Below are 20,116 nucleotides of genomic sequence, written 5' to 3' on the forward strand. Positions count from 1 at the left end.
GCATTCAGTCAATAAAGAATGTGCGTTTTATCTTAACTACACTGCATGCGTTCTGACCTACTGTAACTCAGGAATGTGAGCAGCTTGTTACAACAGAGCTCAGTGGATGATAAAGGAGAAATAACTATAGAGAAACAAGATGGATAGCAACATCATGACCTCTTTCAAAAACGTAAAGATCATCATCAAAGAGCTTTTTTAGAGGTAGAATATGCTCGAAAAAGTTGTTAGTTTCACAAGTTTCAATTAAGTTATTTTGGTATAAGAAAAATCATAAAATCAGGCTGTTGGGAAGAAAAACAAACAGAATATCAAATATTACATTTATCCAGAATACTGCTGGCAGTTACATCTATATTTAATGATGCAATCCAAACTTCCACAAACCTTAAAGGTGAGGAACAGGATACCCCTTGATTATAAAGAATAACTTCAGATTTTTAGGTTTGACGAGACAATTTAAAGTCCTATGAAAAAAATAGTTTAAATTTTCTCAGTTTTACTGACTTCTCCACCATGATCGCAGCCATCTAGAAACACATAACCTAAATTAGAATGTCAAAAATATCGGTGTCCAGACGACCAAGAGCTCTTCGTGAAAAACTACTTTCAACATCTGGTACGTTTCCCATTTTCTTTTTTGAATGAAATATTGGTTTGAAAGATTTGGAAATAATTGCATTCTGTTTTTATTTACATTCTGTAGCTACGGTGTCATAACATTTAAAAAAAAAATTGGGTTTTTAATACCAGACTTGAGGCATTCTTTTATCACTGGATAAATGAATAAATGCTTGTTTACCAACAGATCTAAGTCATAAACACATGTGGTCATATCAACAAATCTAACCATTAAAACGCTTCTGACCTCAAGTGGTGGTCTACATCTGCAGTATTCACTCCCAACCAGTAGATGGCGACAATCGACCCTGATGCAAACGTTTAAAAGTGTTATTTCTACTCCGTGACGGAGGATGGCGGCAGCAGCAGCAGCAGACACATTCAAACATCCGTTACAGTACAAAAACGTCCCGTTTCATAACATCTGAAAACGCTGCATTTCCTCTGTGTTGTGTATGTGGCTGACATTTACTGTTAGAGGAAAATGACCTGCTTTCGGAGGATATTTCCCAAAACTGCTCACCTTGAAGTGGGTCGGATCGTCGGTGCAGCTCTTACCTCCTGCAGATGTTTCCATGCTGAACTAGTAAGAGCTGGAGTGTTTCCCAGAGCATTGCAAAGATAATGCGATGATCATGTCTAAATTAACCTCGGCACTTTGCACCGCTGTACGGCCTCATAACCTCACAGCTCACCTGTTCACCTCCGCAGGTAAGACACGGATCCAGCGGACTTCCCATAATTCATCACAGCAAGTATGTGTGTGACCTTCCACCCAACCACAGGTTTCCAATGAGCAAGTTTCCCCGGGTTTTACACTTTCTACTCAAAGATCAAGTCATCACAGAGAAACAGGTTAGTCCTTAGTGTGCCTTTTTTTTTAATTATTATTATTACTGAAAAAAATCTTTGCCAATGTATAAATTACGACGCTAAATCTGACATTTTTTTTTGCCCTTTTTTGATAATCACTGACAACAAATATATTGATTAGTGGTGAATGCCTCCATTAAAACTAACAGACTATCAGTAGTAAAAGCCCATTTTTTTGCTGATGTGAATTTTCTTCCTCACAGTAGGTGTGGCACCCTGAAATTGCTTCTAAAGATTTGCTGAGCTGTGTGCACACTGAGGATTACCTGAACAACTTCATACATGGGAAAATAAATGAACAAGAACAGAGGAAAACAGGGTTTCCCTGGAGTGAGGGCATAGTGAGACGCTGTCGATATGAAACGGGTAAGACCATGCACCATGGGCATGCAGCATGCAGGGGACCTGACGGCTGCACACTACTCTGTTGTCTTCTCTGTGTTGGCAGGTGGGACTGTTCTCGCTGCTGAAGTAGCTCTACAGAAGGGTCTGGCTTGCAGCACAGCAGGAGGAACCCATCATGCTTTTCCCAGCTACGGCTCTGGGTTTTGTCTCCTCAATGACTTGGCAGTTGCAGCCAAATGCCTGATTCATAGCTCCTCGACCAAGAGGAAGATTCTGATTGTGGATTTAGATGTGCATCAGGTGGAGTTTACTTGTGTCTGTCTTTTGTCTTATACAGGATTTGGCTTTGTTGGTAGGGTCAACTTTTACTTAATTTGAATACTTTTTGCCCAACAGGGTGATGGCACCGCTTTCATATTTAAAGAAGAGCCGTCTGTGTTTACATTTTCGGTACATTGTGGGAAAAACTTCCCCCTCCGCAAACAGCAGAGTGACCTAGATATCAGCGTGGAGGATGGGCTAGAAGACAAGGAATTCATCTCCACAGGCACGTTAATTCAGATGATAACTGACAGTACACGTTCACTGTTTGGATACAGATCGAGGTGCATTTCAGTCTCGGTTTTATTGGCTTCAAATGCAAGTTTCAGATTCTAACATAAAATTGTTTCATTTATAAATTGAATGAAGATCTTGATGGTGTTATCAACAGTTGAGGCCCACCTCCCCTGGCTACTGGATACCTTTCGTCCAGACCTCGTTCTGTATGATGCAGGAGTTGATCCTCATTGGGAAGATGAACTCGGGAGACTCCGTCTGACAGACCAAGGTGAGCTACTCTCCTTTGCATGAAGATATTTTATTTACAAATCGCCTAAAGACTGCAAATATCCCTTAGGGCTCTACCAGAGAGATCTGTATGTGATGAAGACTGTAGTCGGCAGAGGCATTCCTGTCGCTACGGTTATTGGCGGAGGATACTCGAGAGACATCGATAAACTGGCCCTCAGACACTCGATCGTCCACAGAGCAGCAACTCAGGTAAAGGAAACAACTGCTTGAAGACATCAAATGAACCCATCCAGTACTGAAATCATTTCTTATATAAAGTAATTACTACATTCAAGTTCCTTTATATTTCAGGTTTGGAAGGAGTGTGGAATGTAAATCCTTCATCTCTTGAATCAAGAGGACCCTCAGAGCATTGACATCGATAATTAGGAGACAATAATCTGGAAATAATTTATTTTACTACCAGGCTGTATATCAGCAGGTCCATGTGTATGCATTCATCTATTATTCCAGAAGTTTGATTAAACATATTGTGCTAAACATCAAGGAATCCCAGCTCATTATTATGTCTCTTCAGAGCCTCAGACATACCTGACAGTTGACCAATAATGTGTTTCATGCTCATAGGTGGCCAGCCAACTTGGTATTTCATGACAAAGTAAAGGACTAAGTAAGGGGTTAATTCCCTGAATTTGGATGTGGCAGTTGCCATGGGAACTTGGAATATGTGGTCCAAAGATATGTTGCTGCAAGTCAAAGAGGCCATAGTTGGGCTGAAAAAACAAAAACAAATAAAGCTATCCAAGAGAAACCCCAGGAGTGCTCAGCAACACTAAAAGCCTTGGAAAACAACTCAACGGTGACAGCAGAATTCTTGCCATCAGCAACTTCAAAATCAAGCAAAATCAAGAACGCTCCCCCACAATCAAGAGATGCCTTCATGAATGTAAATAAAGGTATTTTTCTGAGTATGCAAACCACTTTGGGCCACTAATAACACCAAAGTGACCAAAAAAAAAAGTCAGATTAAACTTTGCCAGAAAGCATTTTAAAAAGGTTGCCCAATTCTGAAACAAGATACTTTGGACAAATGAGACTAAGATCAACTTGGAGCAGAATGATGGACGAGAATAGTACATCGATGGGAAACGCTCGTCATCTGTCAAACATGAAAGACAGAGTGGGATGATGCAGACGTGCCAACTGAACTAACACAAAGATGTTTACGGATGGTACAGCAGGAGGAATTCTGAGGTGTTTGGAGCTGTACCGTATGTTTGGATTCAGTGAAATGTTGATAGCGTCATACAATACAGATAGATAAAAGCTTTTTCATTAAGATACTATATGGGTACTTCAAAGGTAGTAACTGTATGTTTATTTAATACTCTCTTCTTGAATTGTTCTCTTTGCGATTGTAAATTAAATATATGCATGAAGGTATACTGTCAGTGCCAATAACTGCCACACAATACTCATGAACAAAAATGTTTAATAAGGGTAAATAAACTCAAACCCAAGAGACATTTAAGTACCAGTATCGCTTTAGAACAAACACAGTTGGTCCACTCATACCGCAGTTATGAGGAAATGTACTCTCCTTGGCACGATGGGTACAGATAGGCGCTGTGTTCAAGTGTCACCTGTTTGACATCAAGCAGTGAATTATTTGTGGTACAGTGCAATGTTTATTCACAGTATATGAGGCAGTTCATTTGCTGAAACACACATCTGGTATATTCAGCTCATTACAAGACATTATGCATCTACTTAAAATATCGACATCAAACGCACGCACACACACACACACACACACAGGCAACATGTTCTTCGAAACACTGCAGTGAACAAAGCACAAATGTTTTGGAAGATATTCTGCACAACCTTGAACTCTTACAATAGTAAGATGAGATAAATTACGCATGAGTAGTTTACAGAACACCTCACCAACAAGTCCTTAACAGACGCATGTTTGGCTCCTCATTCAGAGTTGAGGAACACACATTCATAAAACAGGCAGATGGAAAAAAAAATTAAAAATTAAATTAAGGTATTAAAACACATAACAGGAGATGGAAGCCTATACTTTAGTTTTGCAAAATCCCCTTTGGCCCATAATAAAATCCAAAGACACAAACAGTGCATTTATCCGCATGTCCCTTTGTGGACAAGTCCTTGTAAAAGAATTTAAATCAATAGCAGCAAAGCACAATGATTTGATAAAGGAGAACTCAGTTGGACGCTGCCTGTCAGTTTCATGTTTTAAAATAGAATAAATACTTTTAAAATGTAGTAACAGCCATTGTTGAACACTGCAGTCCTCTGCGCTCTAAACAGTGTCATTATCATTAAATGTAGGATTCATTGCTAAAACCTTTTATTTAAAATCAGATTTTCCATAACTGAACTTTCTCTGCCACCACACACCAGTTGGCATGGTCAAAGTAGGTGTGGGTCACGTGAAGCTCTTCAACATGATTTGCTATCAGCTCTGCCAACTCTCCCTCCCTGAAGACGTGATAGTACCTCAGACAGGAACCTTTCGCCTGCCCTTCACTCCCCTGAGGACTCCCCTGTGTGCTTTCCTGGTGCTCTTCTCCCTGCTGCCCTCCGTCGCTTTCATCTCCAGACTGCTTCGGATGCTCTCTCTGCAAAGAAATCAGATCTGGCAGAGCAAAAGAGCCACACTCCTGGGCTAAAGATACTGAGACACCCTGGCTTTCTGTGTCGTTGTTGTGAGTGTTGCTGTTGCCTCCAGAATCATTCTGTACCTTGTGCAGCTCTGTGACCGAGTCAAAGACGTCCTCCTCTGATCCGATCACAGATCGGGAAGAGAAGAAGCTTGAGACCTGCTTGATGAGGCCTCGCCCTCTCCCACACTGGTTGGCCTTGTTTACCTCACTTTCACCTGTGGGTGAAGATAAAGTGTGCAGGTCTCTGGAAGACGGCCAGGAGATGGCTAAGCTTCCAAAGTCAAACACAGAATCCAGAGACCTGGAGAAGAACCACAGTCTTTGTGTCTTTTGCTGCGGCATGGCACGGGTCAGATCTTCTTCATCGGCCACAGAGGATGTGCTTCTAACCTTCCTGTGCTTTTCAGTGTTTTCTATGGCTTCACTCACACTCTGTGCTGTGGCTCTCCTTCTGGGTTTGGCATTCTCCCTGTTGAAGCCAGAGGGCAGATGAGGATTGGGGTTCCAGGGAACGAAGATGTCCTGTTTCTCAAATTTGCGGCGTTTCTGCTCCATGGCCCACACGTAGATCATGATGCGTCCGCCCACTCGCAGGGTGCGAGCCATCTCCTTTATTGCTCGAATGCGACGCTCTTTGGTGGACAAATGATGAATGACTGTGAGAGGAAAACAAATCTTTTACAAAATCAAGTAGAATGAAGCGTGGGCATTTATTTAATCACAATGTTGTGTCACATACAGTAGTCAACAAAACGCGTCGTGCACACAGTCAACTGTTTGGCACATTATAAATCTAGGTGTGGGTGACTTCCTCCCTTTGAGCTTAATTACACTCGTGTTGGAGGACACATGAATTATTCTACAGTGTTGGCTAGGCAACACAATATCTGGTGTTGTAAACTGATGTTTATCATTAACTCAAAGGACATGGCAGCTGCAGCTGTTCAGCTCGTTTATGAAGGGATAGATTTATTACTGAGAGGAAGCAATCAACAGCATCCGACTCCATCTCTAACTCAATACGTGTTCCTGTGAGTCCATTACCTGCGATAGAGAGCACAGCATCAAAGCAGCTGTCTCTGTAAGGCAAATGCAGCCCATCACACATTTGGACCTCGTGTCCTTGGCTCCAAGCATAGTCCACCAGGGGGCGACAAACGTCACAGCCCAGCTTGAACACGTCCTTATTGATGTGGAGATACTTGCCATTACCACAGCCTGTCAAGGACAAGACAGGCAGTTAAAGAAAAATAGACTGCCAATGAAAGATATAGATAAACGTATTGTCATATGAAAAAGCACGCTGTGTTAATAATCATGTGTCACCAGATGTTTAGGATAACGTTAATGCTGAGGGTGGCACCCACCAATGTCCGCGACAATGCTCCCAGGCGGAAGGTCCAGCAGGAATTGTTGTACTTTTGGCCAGGCTTTATAACGGCTGTCGTTGAAATATGGAGCAATCTTTTCATAGACACTGTGCACATGGTCCCTCTCAAGCTGACTGGCAGCCTCCTCCATCATGTTCGTCAACGCTGCCTCATGCAAAGAATCATGGCTGCAGGGACGAAATAACCTTTATTAAGCCATCAAATAGTAAGATCATTTTTTTGGAAAGAAAACCACACACACACACACACACACACACACACACACACACACACACACACACACATAAGAACCCCTGAAAGGAAATGGTGGTGTTCCTCTTCACATGCTTTTAAAGGTCCAACAAGAGCAGCTGGCAACCTTAATGAGAGGACACACTCAAACATGTGTCAGGCAGCAGTGGTAATTTAAAGCTAAATCCTTGGCTGTGTGCCTCGAGTAGCAGCAGCATCACACAGCCCTCTCACATCTATACTGCAGTCCTCCAGCAGGACACAATCAGTTTAAACATTGCAAAAGACAAGGTTTCAATTTCCGTCTGTCTCCTGCAACTAAAATTCATGGTTGAGGACCATACGATTTCTACTCAAATAACAGGCAGCTGTCATCTCACAAAGAACTGAGCAGGTCCATATATATATACGTTTAAACATATAAATCATCTCCGTCAGCAACAATCATACTTTTGCATTTGATTTTCACTGGGTATTTTACACTCTTTAAGTAAGTACGTGCCTGCTGCTGGGGTTTATTTGTTGTGATATTACTTTTGGCATCACATGCAATGGGAGACCAACAGCTCATGTTCTGAGACTTAGCCTAGTTTGATTTCAGATGACTCTCATTGGTTCCAAGGAGGACTTTCAATTTCCCTGCCAATCCAGGACTGATACCCTGATGGACTATCAGTCTGTTTCATGATCACTGGACGATCTCACTTTCACAGCTTTGGTTGAGGTTGTTAATGTATCATCACTGGGTCCTTTCATAGGTCATACATACCCTCCACACTCCTGCACTGAAATTTTCAGGGACAGTGTAGTTGTGATCTTTGTGTTTCCCACAGCTCCCACCGCAGTCAAGAGTTTATTAGAATGCAGCCCTATATATATATATACATAAAGAGTGTAGTTATTCCACAAAGGATTGCATTGTTGTCAGAGCAAAAGAAATGTCTCAAAATGCAGATCTCTCATTGGACTTCATGGTTTCAAACATGTGATGAAATTATAGTTACAGTTGCCATCAAATGTTGATTTAGAAGATCTTTCAAAAGCAGCTCTTGTGAGCAAAGATAAGGAAATGCATCTAGCAATACTCAGATTTTCAAAAAGCTTTTGCTGAATAATATCATCCCATGACTTCATGCAGCTTATTGTCATATTGGCTAAAATACGTCACAGTAGGTGTGAAGCAAAAATACAATAAAGAGCAAATATCCAACCTAAGGGAGGAAGTCTAGTAAATCTACAGTCAACGATGATGAGACTGCATTCAATTTGATTACAGGAACATGCATGTCAATTCACACAGGGCTTCCTGCCTTTGATTTATAATTTGGTTATTTTTGTTTTTTGAGGGATAAAATCATTCACATTAGTACTATTAGAGAATTATTTGACTATTTTATTATCATCATTTTAGCCTGAAAGGTCTCCCCCTACAGGTAGTTTTATTTCATATAATTTGTTTTATTTTCATAGAACACCCCGAACTGTTATGTGAGACCAACAATCAATTGGTTGCAGTCTGAATTATATGATTATATTATCACTGCTATCAATAGGTTTATCCCAGATTATATTTTCAATTTTCAAAACATTTGAAATGCTGGTCTTGAAGCCAGTTTCTGCCTAATTTGACCACCTGTGTGTAACAAAAACCTGGATAGAACAGACAGTGAATGTTGTTTGTTTGCTGAAAACACACACAAAAAAACAAGCTTACGTAAAACAACCAGGGAGCTTTTATGCGACATTAAACCTTATGAGTTGACCAAGAAGACCAGGTATGTAACTGTTCCTTTTAGCACAATCATAACGTTATAACAATTCTAAGTGGCCTTTTAAAACCCATAAACCTATTCAATAATTTCAGCAAAATCTGTAAATCTGACCATCATCCTCTGGAAAAGTTACTGCTGGTTTGATAAACAATATCCATCATTTAGATTCACCTTACACTACAAAAACAATTAGCAATTTTACATTTTTTTTAGATGGGGCAGCAGCCATCTTAATCTTTATTCTTGACCCTGTTTGTCTTTTTTTTTTTTTTTTTAAAACATACATTCATCATTAAAATCACAGTATTGTCAGAGCACTACTGGAATCTGACATTGATATAACCAGCACTGCAAACACTCCCCAAACATTGTCCCTGAGCAATATGACAAAGATTTTCTGCTCTGTATACAGTATGGAGATGAGTGACAGACGAGTTATTTTAGTGAATCATATGTGACGGATGACAGCCATCAGTGCCAACACAGCAGACATCATATGTCACTGCCGACATACAGCTGCTGCTAATTCAATCAATATTGTACAATATTCAAGTTAAAACAACTTAAATATACCAACAGCAACATGAGAAAAGCTTCACAGCAAAAAAAAATTAAAATCATATCAGTTCATTCAAAACACATCGTTGCAATCCAATGACCTTTGTCCTGAAACTCAATAAATAAACTCATTTTCAATAAAATCGTTTTCAGAGCCTTTCCCTTCATTATATGCATTAACATGCTTACCAATGCACAACTCTGTCTATAAATGTAGGTTACGCAGCATCCCTCTCTCAGACCTATTTATGGACCACCATCATCTGCATCGTTCCAGCTAAGAGGAAGAAAATCTCCCTTACGTAAGGCTGTAATCTGGCTTCGTTCACAGCATTGTCTGTGTTCAATTAAAGTCCCCCCCCCCCCTCCTCTGCTCACTAGACTGTGGTATTCCTCAGCTGACATTATGTAACCAGCAGCTTGGGAGCCTAGAGCACTGCCTCTGACTGACAACTGGAACTAAAATCAAATTAGAAGAGAACGGAGGCAATGCCTGCTGGCACACAGATTTGTCTGAGGAATGGGCCAGTCAGTGCATCAGCTTTATGTCAGTCATTGCTTTGCTCTTCAGTGGATTCATAAAATTGACATTTAGGAGAGGGCTGACATTTCTTGGTCCCAACTATAACTATTTCCATTTGCTTTTTAACCCACAGCCCGTTTGTTCCAGATCCAGGCTGATGTGTTGAATAGTATTAGCAGACAGCAACACCTAAATACACGGAATCCCAGAGAACTGGTTTACCCATTGAGTCTGCTGGCAGGCAGTGTCTTAATCGACATGTGGAGGTAGATTTACAGGTTTAGTCGCAGAGCACAAGCACTGGAAGAAAAGCTATTACTCAGCTAAATAGTCACAGATAAAATCAGTTAAAATCAATTCCACACCCGGTTTCATCTGGATATAAAAATGGCAAGGTTGGATACCAGCCTTTCCCTCTGTGCTGGCTACCACTTCACGTCCCATCAAAGTTTCTATAATATTTTTTTTTTTCCCAAACAGCCTAGATACAAAAGAAAACGTCGAAGCCTATTTATGAAGACATCTAAGGTAAACTGAAAATGTAATATACGCTGCAACAACAGCTTCGATTGAGTCGCTATTAACTCATCCTATCCCGAAAATGTCTCCCACAATGTCAATGTGCTTACTGTTAACGTCCAAGCCGCCGTGTGTTTATCCTCCCGTCTCCTCAGGTCGCTGGAGTTAAACTTCCCTCTCTGCGGATGCGATGGATCTGCAGGACCCGTCATGGGGACCGGAGGCAGGCGGCCGACATGGAGGGACCGGGAGCGCCACTCTTAGCGGCATGCTGAGGACGAATGAAGGGAAGCTGAAGGCAGACCTGCTCTGTGAGTGTGGCCGCCTGAAGCGTTCGAGCCGCAGCGAGGCATCACATCCATAGTGTGTCGGCTCCTCATCTGTCAAATCAGTAAGAGTGCAATACTACACTTCCGGTTGTATGCCTGAAAATAAAGGCTTGCTAACGGCATGCATGCAAAACACACTTCGAGTGTCCTTACTAAAAGATTAGACGATTAAATGTTGAAATACGTTAAATGTCCATCAGATAAAGGTGATTACATTTCTCTTTCAGAAGAAAACTACAGGAAGGGGAAGGCTGAGTAGTCCGGGGTGTTAATGCAAGGACAGATCATTCATATGCAGAAGTTTTTTACTTTTTCTATTAGAAATGAGTATTTCAAAATATCTCAGAGGAAAATATTGTACCTTCTACTTCATTTGTTCTATTTGAAAGCTTTGTTTGATACTGGGAAACCCAGCACTTTTAATATTAAACCTTATTTTGCAATCACTTTGCCCCCTGGTTTATTTTTGGTGCATTTGATGCATAGTCAAGATTACATTTAAGATTTTTAAGGCATTTACAGCTCCTCCAAATAGTGACTTTCCCCCCTCTCACTAAATGTTTTCATCTTAATGTTTGGTTACGATCAAATGCGTCACAACAAAACAAAAACACGAAAACAGATTTGCCATTTATTTTGTTTTCATTCCTTCGTCTTCTATTATTCATTTTTAAACCTCTGAGATTTGTTTGGTGTCAAACCAGCATTTAAGTGACACTGATGCAACATCAATCATCTAAATGTTATAGCTTACAATATATGAGCCATGAGAGGTAAAGGAGTAGGCTACTAATAATCAAACTAAATTTAGCTACTTTTACCCAAGAGTGATTTTTCAGGCAGGACTTTTTGGTTTTATAGGATTACTGCTATATATTGATTTTGAATTTGAAATCTTCTTCCACCACGGAGTTAAGTGGTGTTATCTGTTATCTGAAGTCTGTAAGCTCTGCAGCCCCCAAAAGATTGATGTTGCCTTCTAATACTCAGATAACGGCCTATCCCATCGGATCCCAGACTGTAGGTATAGTGTTTTATATTTAGATTTTATTTATTCAAACTACTTATTTGTAATTGTCTCAGTCAGTTTGCGCCTTTCTTTTGGAGAGGGAATGAGATGGTTTCCGGTCTTATTGTGGCTCCCTTCACTCCGCTGATCGCTCGTTAGTGTGTACATAGATGACACGCTGTGCGGTCGTAGCACGCGGTTGTTATTGGCTGCCAGCCTCACGTGACAACCACAACAAACAACTTGAACTGTGGCTGGCAGATTACGAAAGCTTTCATTTCATGCTTCAACCCCTTACTCACCAGCCTAACTGGATTTTGCAAAAAGGACCTTAACGTGATGAATCTGCTGACTCTAAAATATCGAATTAATTCAAACGAGAGGCTGCAGACTGATGTGTTACTTTGGGAATCATAGTAGTTGTATTTTTTTCTCCCTAATTATCTGATTGCAGGCAGCAGTTCCTCTCTGTAACACCAAGTATAAAGGATAATATCCTGTTCATCCTGCTCTTCCACTTGCAAATTCATAAAAAAAATTGAGGTTATGCAAGAACTGTTTGGATGAAATCAAATAAGACCAGAGCTTTACACTATGAAGCATAGCTTTTTCATACTTTTTAATGTGGTAATTACAGCACATTACCCTGCCACATCCATTTTTTGTCCTCAGCTTCCAGCCTAAGTGCCAGCTTTGATTATTTTCCTTGCTCTTTTTGTCTTTATGATGTTTAACAGCAGCGAGTGGTTCATCACTGCCATTCAGGGAGCACAAATCACTACTCACAGCTGTCTTACATAATCATCATTCAAAGCACGCTTGCTCTTTGCTGCTGCAGGCTTCTTCACATTAAAAATGATGCTGTACCTGGCAACAACACATGCACAAACAAGTTTGCTGTTGGCCAACGTGCAAAGTGAGATACTGAAAGCACAGGTTTATCCATTTCTGTTACATTGTGAAATCTATGTTATCGTGGATTCAGTTACTGGCTGCCATCCTTTAGTCTGTTTATATTTCAAGGACTCCTAGTAGCCTTCAGCCTAAGAGTCTAGATTTCCAAATGTTCCTTAGAGGCTAAATTAATCTCACAGGTTGAATAAGATCTGAAAACTAAATGACGTTCTCTGAGAAAAAAGGAAACGCAGTAAGGGAGGTAAATGAAAGCAAAGGGAAAAAGCCATATTGTTTTGTCATTTATTTCAGCAAAAGCTATTTACAGTATGTAGTCATAGTTTGTTCTCACATTTATGTTTGTGGCACCACAACTTGAACCAAAGCAAAATCTTAAAAGATGTTACTGTGCGTTTCTCATCCAATATTGTACAAACTAACCAAAACTACAAAAGAACTGATTGCAAATGAACACAAAGTGCTGAGTGCACCGTTAGCTTTCAAATGTAAAAGTTTGAGTGCAGATTGTGTTCATGTTCTTTGTGCCAGTAGGAAGTATAAGCTTATTAGCCCTTCCACAGATTATGACTTTTCCTGTCTCAGACATCCTGTTGTTGAGCTGTATAATGTGTCAACACTGTCCAAATGGTTGCAGTCCTGCTGGTTGATTTCTGCAGTACTGATAGATCAGAGCTGATATGAGATAAAGTCGAGTTAAAACACGCGCCCACACACACGTTATTTGTAAAAGTTTAACCCTCGGAGTCAATGTTTAAATCTTTTGATTGTTGGAGGTGTATGAGTTACAATTGTGTGTACAGTAAACCAGTGATTTAAAAAAAATAATAATAATAATTTCTATTAATAGGAAGATAATTCCCACACATGCTCGCTGAAGATCACCGACATGCCTCATGATTACTCACTGTAGTAAGCAGATACTTTTCTTTTCATTAAAGTTAAAAGATAAATCGAAAACATACGTGAAGACCTGTGGTTAAAAAGCCACATCTCTGGTGATATGTGTGTGAAGAGGGTCCACTTCAGAATGCTCTCTCCAGTAGAAATGAGCTATTTCCTGGAGCAGTTTTCAAAGATCAATAAATTGACATTAAAGATTTGGAAGGCAAATGTTCTCTGCTGAGAATGTGATCATGTTGTTAGTTGAAGAAATTATTTTACCCAACAGTAAATACATTAAAATGAGACGGGGGACATCAAATATTCTTATTTTCCAGTAAACTACACAGGTTTCTACTCATGCAAAGCATAAACCACATCTTCAACTACTTTAGTTGCTGCAGAAAAGATTGTTTTTTCAGACACATACATCGTAAGTCTTCTCTACTTTATTCTGTTATTATTCAACCTCATGGCCGTTTCCCTGCCTGTACACTAGTGCTTCCAATTTTCAGAAAATGTCACAGGCAACAATTCAGTAAACTGCTGGCACTTGAGTGTGCAGTGCTGCTCTGAGCGTGCACACTTTAACTGCCACAATGAGATGGTAATTTAATACATGTCTCTGTAGGTATTTTTCATTGAGTGTGGACTATTTGCCCAGCACTTGTGATTTATCATGCAAATGTGTCTTTTCTATACTTTCAAACACTGCTTGCCATCCACATGATGGAAAGCAAACCTAGTTAAAATTCTCTTTAAAGCTGCCTACACAACAAATCTTTTCAATCGTCATCTTACTCGACAGCTTTGAAACACCTCTACATGTTATGTAAAAATATCACTTTTTCTTAATCAGATTAGAAATCAGTACCGAAATATCCAACTAGCAGGCCTCACCTTATTCCAGACTGTTTTACTTTGTGCATCTCCCTCTTCATTGACAATCTGTTGCAGTCGAGTCTATTCAGACATTTGGCGATTCACATATTTTCACGACTCTCTCTCCAGAATTACACTCAGCCATGGAAAAGCCCTTAAAGTCAAAGTCAAATTTAGTTGTATAGCACATTTCATGCACAAAACAATTCAAAGTGATTCACATAAAATACAAGCATGGCAGCAGGGAGTGGAAGAAGCATTACAAATACATAAAAGAATATAAAGAGAAACAAATAAAATAATTAAAATGAATTAAAAACAAGCAACAGTCCAGATTAGTTCAAAGATATCGTGCAGATTTCATGCATAGACACATGAGAAAATAAATGTTTTTAACCTGGATTTAAAAATGTCTACATTTGGTGAAAGTTTAACCTCCACTGGCAGTTTGTTCCACTTGTTGGCAGCATAACAGCTAAATGCTGCTTCTCCATGTTTAGTCTGGACTCTGGACTGGACCAGCTGACCTGAGTCCTTGGATCTAAGATCTAAAACAGACAGTGCTTGACTAGCATGTTATCAAATATTAAGAATCTAAATTATAAGTATCAGTCATCGCAGCTCAAGAAATGTTTGTAAAGTTAATTAAAAAAATTAAAGGATTATTGGGGATGGGTACTGCATTTAAAATCTAATATTTTACCATCTCCCAACATTTAACATGTGGAAAATGTAAATACATTGTTTATTCTTTTGTTGAAAGGTTTTGGATTTCCTCGAGCTGCTGCAGATTGTTACTTTAGTTCCTGAACTACACAGGAGGGCTGAATTCTAAGGATCAAGGTCAGCGCTGTGTTAATAAACCTCAAGAGAAAAGACAGGAAATGACAAACAAAAGCAAAATGTATACTGCCGTCTGACCTTTGCATCTGTAAACAATGATACACTGAGAAGCAGAAATTCATTTATCAGTTTAATTCATCTCAAATGTTACTTTCACTGTCAATGTGAAACAAACAACGAAAAAAACAACACTTTGCTGGGAGATGGATCACATGCACCGCGGTGCTTCACTCCTTCTGGTCTTATGAAACACTTTTAAACAAATTGGACAAAAAGTCTGACAAAATAATGTGTGGTGGTAAAGATGCGATCGGTCCAATACAAATCACATTAAAAGTGTGAATGCCAAATCCAGATTTTTAAAAAGGGATATGAAGATATATTATGCACGAGGGAGAGCTAAAGAAATCCTGTAGATATAACCAACCGGAAGGAATAAGAGGCACAATAACGACTGATATGTTGGCCTTCACAGTCATGGACTGAAAGACATAACACAAGTATTTGCCAGACTAAAACCTTAGAGATAACACATTTTTTCCTTGGAACACTTTGCTCATTTGTCCTAAGATGATCCCTTTGTTGTTACTTTAATTATTAAGTGATGGTGTTATTTTAAGCATAACCCAGCAGATACCTCAGTGTAAAAGAATATTTATTTTATGTGCATTCAGTGTTCACTCTGCTATTTTCAACATGCAACACAGGAGTCTGCATATTGTGAAACAGAGGGAAAAGAACATTAAATAAGATCTTTCACATGAAGTTAAATGCCTTAAAATTAAATCAAACTCCTGAATCCACAAAAACAATAAAAAAAAAAAAAACCTTAACATTGTTGAATTGACTTATAAACAACAAAACAACACAGAAACATAAATCCAGCAAATAAATCTAACATGTCGTCTTACAGATTTAAGACGTGTTGCATTTAAGTAAAACATTCTGAGGTTTTCAGAAAAGTCATTCTTTACTCTCCACACAGCCAGACAAACAGCACCTGTGTCCTGCTTTAATGAACACCAGAGGGAACAGAGACGCAATGAGTAATTTCCTGTGAGACACGATAACACGAGTCATCAGACTAAAAGCTCTCATGCAAAACAGTCTCTACGTGGCGTCTTAATGCTGTAATTTGCTGATTTGGCCAACTGGTCTGATAAGAAATGCCATTTACCATGACAAAGAAGGTGATGGTAGTGAGAAGCTGGGGTATTTATTATTCCTTCATGTTCATAGAAAAGGTTTTCTACAGAGACAATGGTCGGTACCAATTCAACACCCTACCAGGTTTTGCTTATGAGCGTCGAAGGATAAAATCCAGTTGTTTGTTTAAAAGGTTTATCGACAGCTAACGAGGTCTCAGTAGTCCGAGGTCGTCCTCAAATCACCACCATTCATTTTTACCAAAAAATTCTTTCACGTTTATGTACACTTTCTGCAGCTCAACTGTGTCTGGGATGACTTCAACTTAAAAGAGTACTTAGTTGATTTGTCAGATTTGGTCAGGCCACACGTACACTTACAAAACTGGAGATTTACTCACTTAAAACTGATAAGGGACCTCTTATTCACAAGTATTAACAGAATTATACTGAGCAAAACCCTCTAAGTGTTTCTACGGACATCCAACCATCATTGTTAAAATTTGTGAACCCGCCCTTAAAGTCTTCAGAGTGTCTTGAGTTTTTCTGCAACCGACATGTGAAAATAGTAAGTTCTGTTGGAAAATATTTCCCAGAAAAACTATGTCGTAAAAAACCATTACACAGCTCATTAACTGTACAGAAGTCATACAGGAGGTCATGAGATGAAACAGTTTTTCTCCCTTTATAGATGTATGAAAACCATTGTTATCCAAAAGACTCCTTAGGTTGTGAATTAGATAAGGAGAATCATTTAAATGTTCAACAAAGATGATATTTGCCATTTTCTGGGAAAGGAGAGGAAAACTATCTTTTGATCTGCCTCACAGGCATCAACAGTCAACAACTCTTTTCCTTAAAAAAAAAAAAAAAAAAAAAAAGCCATGTGTTGGCGTAGTCAAACAGATAAATGACTTCTGAAGCAGAACTGGGTTTCTCTAGGGAAATCAGAAGATGCCAAATACAATTTAGCCTATGAGCTGGTAATCGTATAAACCATGAGAGCAATCTTTAGATTTTCCATCTTTTTGCATATTATACAGACCACACAAAATACAAAAGAAAAAGTCTTCAATTTTATCCATTAAATACAAAATGATTAAAATTTTCTTTCCTAACAAAAGGCATACAAATCTAATTTGATGACATCTTCTGGAAATGGTATAAAGGTATAAATCTATAATAAACAAAGTCATAAATTAAAAATCATGTATAAACAGCAGCTGACAATATTTACATTCATAAAAAAAAGTTTTGGTCTTCAAGTAAAAGTCTTCAGCTGGTAAATACCTGTGGAAACTAACCAAAGTCTCGTTACCCTGAAATCATCTGTGGGTTCTCTGGTCGTCGTCTCTGGTTGACATGACACGGTTCCTGTGAACTCATGACAATGTCTATGGATATGGGAAATGAAAAGCGATCCATCATCTGCGTAATCTTCTCCTGAGGAACACCGTGCTTGTTCCGCCTAGAGCAAAAATAGTGCAATATGGCTGTGAGACGATGTGAATTTTTTCTTTTAATAGTGTGAATTCTTGCATGTACTGTAATACGATAATGAACCAAAACATACTTCTCCAGCTCAAGAGGATCAAATTTCCAGCCAGTGTCAGGTTCACGAAAGTCCACTTTGTATCCCATCTCTAAGGCCTGTTAAACAAGTATGATTTAATGTTTTAAGGATACTAAAAGAGCTGTGAAACATTATATTGAGAAAAACAAGAAAATACAATTAATATATAAGATCACCACCTACCATTGTGACATATGGCTTCATTTCCCAGGCTTGGAGGTTTGTGTTATCGATAATAACGGGAGACCGGCCATCATGCAAAGCATCTTTAGCTAAGACACAATTGAACACAATAACTACAAAAGTACTCTTTCAACATTAAAAAAGGAAAAAAAAAAAATCTTGAAACAACCATATGACACAGTAATATGTGAAGATGACACAGCAGAAAGTCTCACTTTAAAATAATAAGTAAAAAAAATTAAGAATCCCACATAATACTGAACCTGTATGATCATTTAAAGAGACAATACCTCGGCTCTGGTTCCATTCATGTGCGGCTCCAAGAAGGCATGGGTCATAGCGGTAGCCACCTTTGTGGGCAAAGTAGTCATCAGTGCTCAGAATTAGCCCACTCGGACCAGTGGAGAGCAGTTCCCTGTGAATGTTGTTTATACAGTCAACAATTTGGATAAGAATAGGGTCAAAATTGACAAAAGGGTTATTTATGTTTGATATTAACCCCAGCTGTACCTGGCCAGCGTTGTTTTCCCAGATCCTGGTAATCCCCTCAACAAGATTAGCACCATGGTTGAATTATATGTGTGGCTATCATCACATGGTTGGAAGTGATGCTGCTGCTCCCAGGGTTCATTTCTTGAATCAAATCTCTGACGCCGGTCATAATCTTCATCACACCAAGACCTTTCTTCTTTTCTATCTTTAGACCACTCAACAGTTGGATGATCCGACTGCGTGTCAAAGTAACAACCCTGATGATCCCGATCAAAATGTTGTGGAGAATTTCCATAAAAACCCCGAGGGGGGTGACTCATATTTGGTGGCGGAAAATTAGAAAATGATGGAAAATTATAGTCATCTTGATAGTGGTTTGTGATTCCTGAACAGTTCAAGGAAGGACGAACATGTGGTGGCAGGTTTGGTGGCTTTTGGAATGCAGGCTGCTGGTGTTGGTGAGGGAATGGTGGTCTGTGAAATCTCGGGTGTGGCGGCATTTTCGGTGGTGGAGGATAATTCCACTGGTTTTCGTTCGAAACAGATTCACCATGGCTCACCTCTGGCCTTTGTCTTTTGAGGTGATATGGTTCATTTTGATACCAGTGGGGCCAGGATTTATGTGTCTGTGTACTGTATTTCTGGTAGCCGTCTGTTTCTACAGAATTTCTTGTCATAGTTTTTTCCATGGGTCTATCCTGAGTCTTCTTGCTGGTAGGTGTTTGAGGAGGTATGAATGGCTGAACATATTGTTTCCCCGGGTTATAATTAGCCCCAACGGGTGCATCAATCTTTTCAAGCTCTTTATAAAACTCACTCAGTGAGTCTTCGAAATTGGTCTTGGTTTTGGTCTTGGCCTTGGGCGTTTCTGGAGGAAATGCTGGGCCAATGAAAGCTGTGCTGGTGAGTCCTACCTCCTTTAAAACTCGGTCTCTCACACACATGTAAGGACTGCTGCGGCCAGTACTCACACAGTTGGGACTTTTATCAGCACAGTCATCTCCACACTCTTCTTTATTTTCACTCTCCCGTGGCTTTTTGGTGGAATTAGAGTTCATAGAGGACAATTCAGGATGAGACATCTGCAAGACAACAAATGATCACACTCACTTCCACCACACCCACAAAAATACTGCCGTTAATATTAGTCTTATACCCATCTGTTACTACTAGCTACAACATCAACATCTAATCAAATGATAGACAAATGTGTGTATCCATACTTAAAAATCTGCTTCACAGTTATTGTGTTGATGAAGCTATTGAGGTTATTACACGAGAAGAAATAAACTAATATCGAAACCGTGGACTAAGACAACAGTTATACATTAGCTAAGCTGTCGAAACGCGCATGACACAGAACATGAACAAACTTAAAACTAATAAACTACTTTAACGTAACAAGAAAGCGTCAATGTCGGTACTGCTTACCGTCTGTACACATCCGGGAAGTGTAAATGGAGGGAAATAATGGTGTTAACAAAACAACCGGCAAACAATTTCAACATTTCAGTTGCCTTGTTTACGGAAGTGACGACATTCTTCTTC

The 20,116-nt window shown here is 39.5% G+C and overlaps 3 protein-coding genes across 5 annotated transcripts; 1 reads left to right on the forward strand and 2 right to left on the reverse strand.

Moving 5' to 3' along the window:
- Positions 1 to 976: 976 nt before the first annotated feature.
- Positions 977 to 3,943, forward strand: hdac12 (histone deacetylase 12). The gene is made up of 8 exons (XM_075474330.1): positions 977 to 1,207; positions 1,333 to 1,476; positions 1,701 to 1,860; positions 1,943 to 2,139; positions 2,236 to 2,386; positions 2,552 to 2,668; positions 2,738 to 2,880; positions 2,983 to 3,943. The coding sequence occupies exons 1-8, from the start codon at positions 1,106 to 1,108 to the stop codon at positions 3,004 to 3,006; spliced, it is 1,038 nt and encodes a 345-aa protein (XP_075330445.1). The 5' UTR covers positions 977 to 1,105; the 3' UTR covers positions 3,007 to 3,943.
- Positions 3,944 to 4,106: 163 nt separating this feature from the next.
- Positions 4,107 to 10,690, reverse strand: trmt9b (tRNA methyltransferase 9B). Of its 3 annotated transcripts, XM_075474333.1 has the most exons (5): positions 10,429 to 10,690; positions 6,692 to 6,882; positions 6,369 to 6,542; positions 5,403 to 5,980; positions 4,107 to 5,279 (listed from the first exon to the last, which is right to left on the reverse strand). In XM_075474333.1, exons 2-5 carry the CDS (start codon positions 6,846 to 6,848, stop codon positions 5,019 to 5,021), a joined length of 1,170 nt encoding a protein of 389 aa, XP_075330448.1. In that variant the 5' UTR covers positions 6,849 to 6,882; positions 10,429 to 10,690; the 3' UTR covers positions 4,107 to 5,018. The 3 variants fall into 3 exon arrangements, with proteins under 3 accessions (XP_075330448.1, XP_075330446.1, XP_075330447.1); XM_075474331.1 differs by having other exon boundaries at positions 4,107 to 5,980; XM_075474332.1 differs by lacking the exon at positions 10,429 to 10,690 and adding an exon at positions 9,466 to 9,561 and having other exon boundaries at positions 4,107 to 5,980.
- A 4,602-nt stretch (positions 10,691 to 15,292) lies between these two features.
- Positions 15,293 to 20,111, reverse strand: n4bp2l2 (NEDD4 binding protein 2-like 2). The gene is made up of 6 exons (XM_075473097.1): positions 20,000 to 20,111; positions 18,587 to 19,650; positions 18,367 to 18,491; positions 18,077 to 18,165; positions 17,894 to 17,970; positions 15,293 to 17,788 (listed from the first exon to the last, which is right to left on the reverse strand). Exons 2-6 carry the CDS (start codon positions 19,648 to 19,650, stop codon positions 17,635 to 17,637), a joined length of 1,509 nt encoding a protein of 502 aa, XP_075329212.1. The 5' UTR covers positions 20,000 to 20,111; the 3' UTR covers positions 15,293 to 17,634.
- Positions 20,112 to 20,116: the final 5 nt, after the last annotated feature.

This window comes from Odontesthes bonariensis, chromosome 9 (assembly GCF_027942865.1).
Source record: "Odontesthes bonariensis isolate fOdoBon6 chromosome 9, fOdoBon6.hap1, whole genome shotgun sequence".
NCBI classification, from domain to species: Eukaryota; Metazoa; Chordata; class Actinopteri; order Atheriniformes; family Atherinopsidae; genus Odontesthes; species Odontesthes bonariensis.

Excerpts from the sequence above, each read along its gene's own strand:
- trmt9b (XM_075474331.1), bottom strand. The coding sequence starts at position 6,848 with ATGATGGAGGAGGCTGCCAGTCAGCTTGAGAGGGACCATGTGCACAGT. Across the intron at positions 6,543-6,691 it reads GAGCATTGTCGCGGACATTG|GCTGTGGTAATGGCAAGTAT; the intron begins GTGGGTGCCACC and ends TGTCCTTGACAG. Across the intron at positions 5,981-6,368 it reads TGCTGTGCTCTCTATCGCAG|TCATTCATCATTTGTCCACC; the intron begins GTAATGGACTCA and ends TTCCTCTCACAG.
- hdac12 (XM_075474330.1), top strand. The coding sequence starts at position 1,106 with ATGACCTGCTTTCGGAGGATATTTCCCAAAACTGCTCACCTTGAAGTG. Across the intron at positions 2,669-2,737 it reads ACTCCGTCTGACAGACCAAG|GGCTCTACCAGAGAGATCTG; the intron begins GTGAGCTACTCT and ends AATATCCCTTAG. Across the intron at positions 2,881-2,982 it reads TCCACAGAGCAGCAACTCAG|GTTTGGAAGGAGTGTGGAAT; the intron begins GTAAAGGAAACA and ends TTTATATTTCAG.
- n4bp2l2 (XM_075473097.1), bottom strand. The coding sequence starts at position 19,650 with ATGTCTCATCCTGAATTGTCCTCTATGAACTCTAATTCCACCAAAAAG. Across the intron at positions 18,166-18,366 it reads TGAATGGAACCAGAGCCGAG|CTAAAGATGCTTTGCATGAT; the intron begins GTATTGTCTCTT and ends ATTGTGTCTTAG. Across the intron at positions 17,789-17,893 it reads GATCCTCTTGAGCTGGAGAA|GCGGAACAAGCACGGTGTTC; the intron begins GTATGTTTTGGT and ends TTTTTGCTCTAG.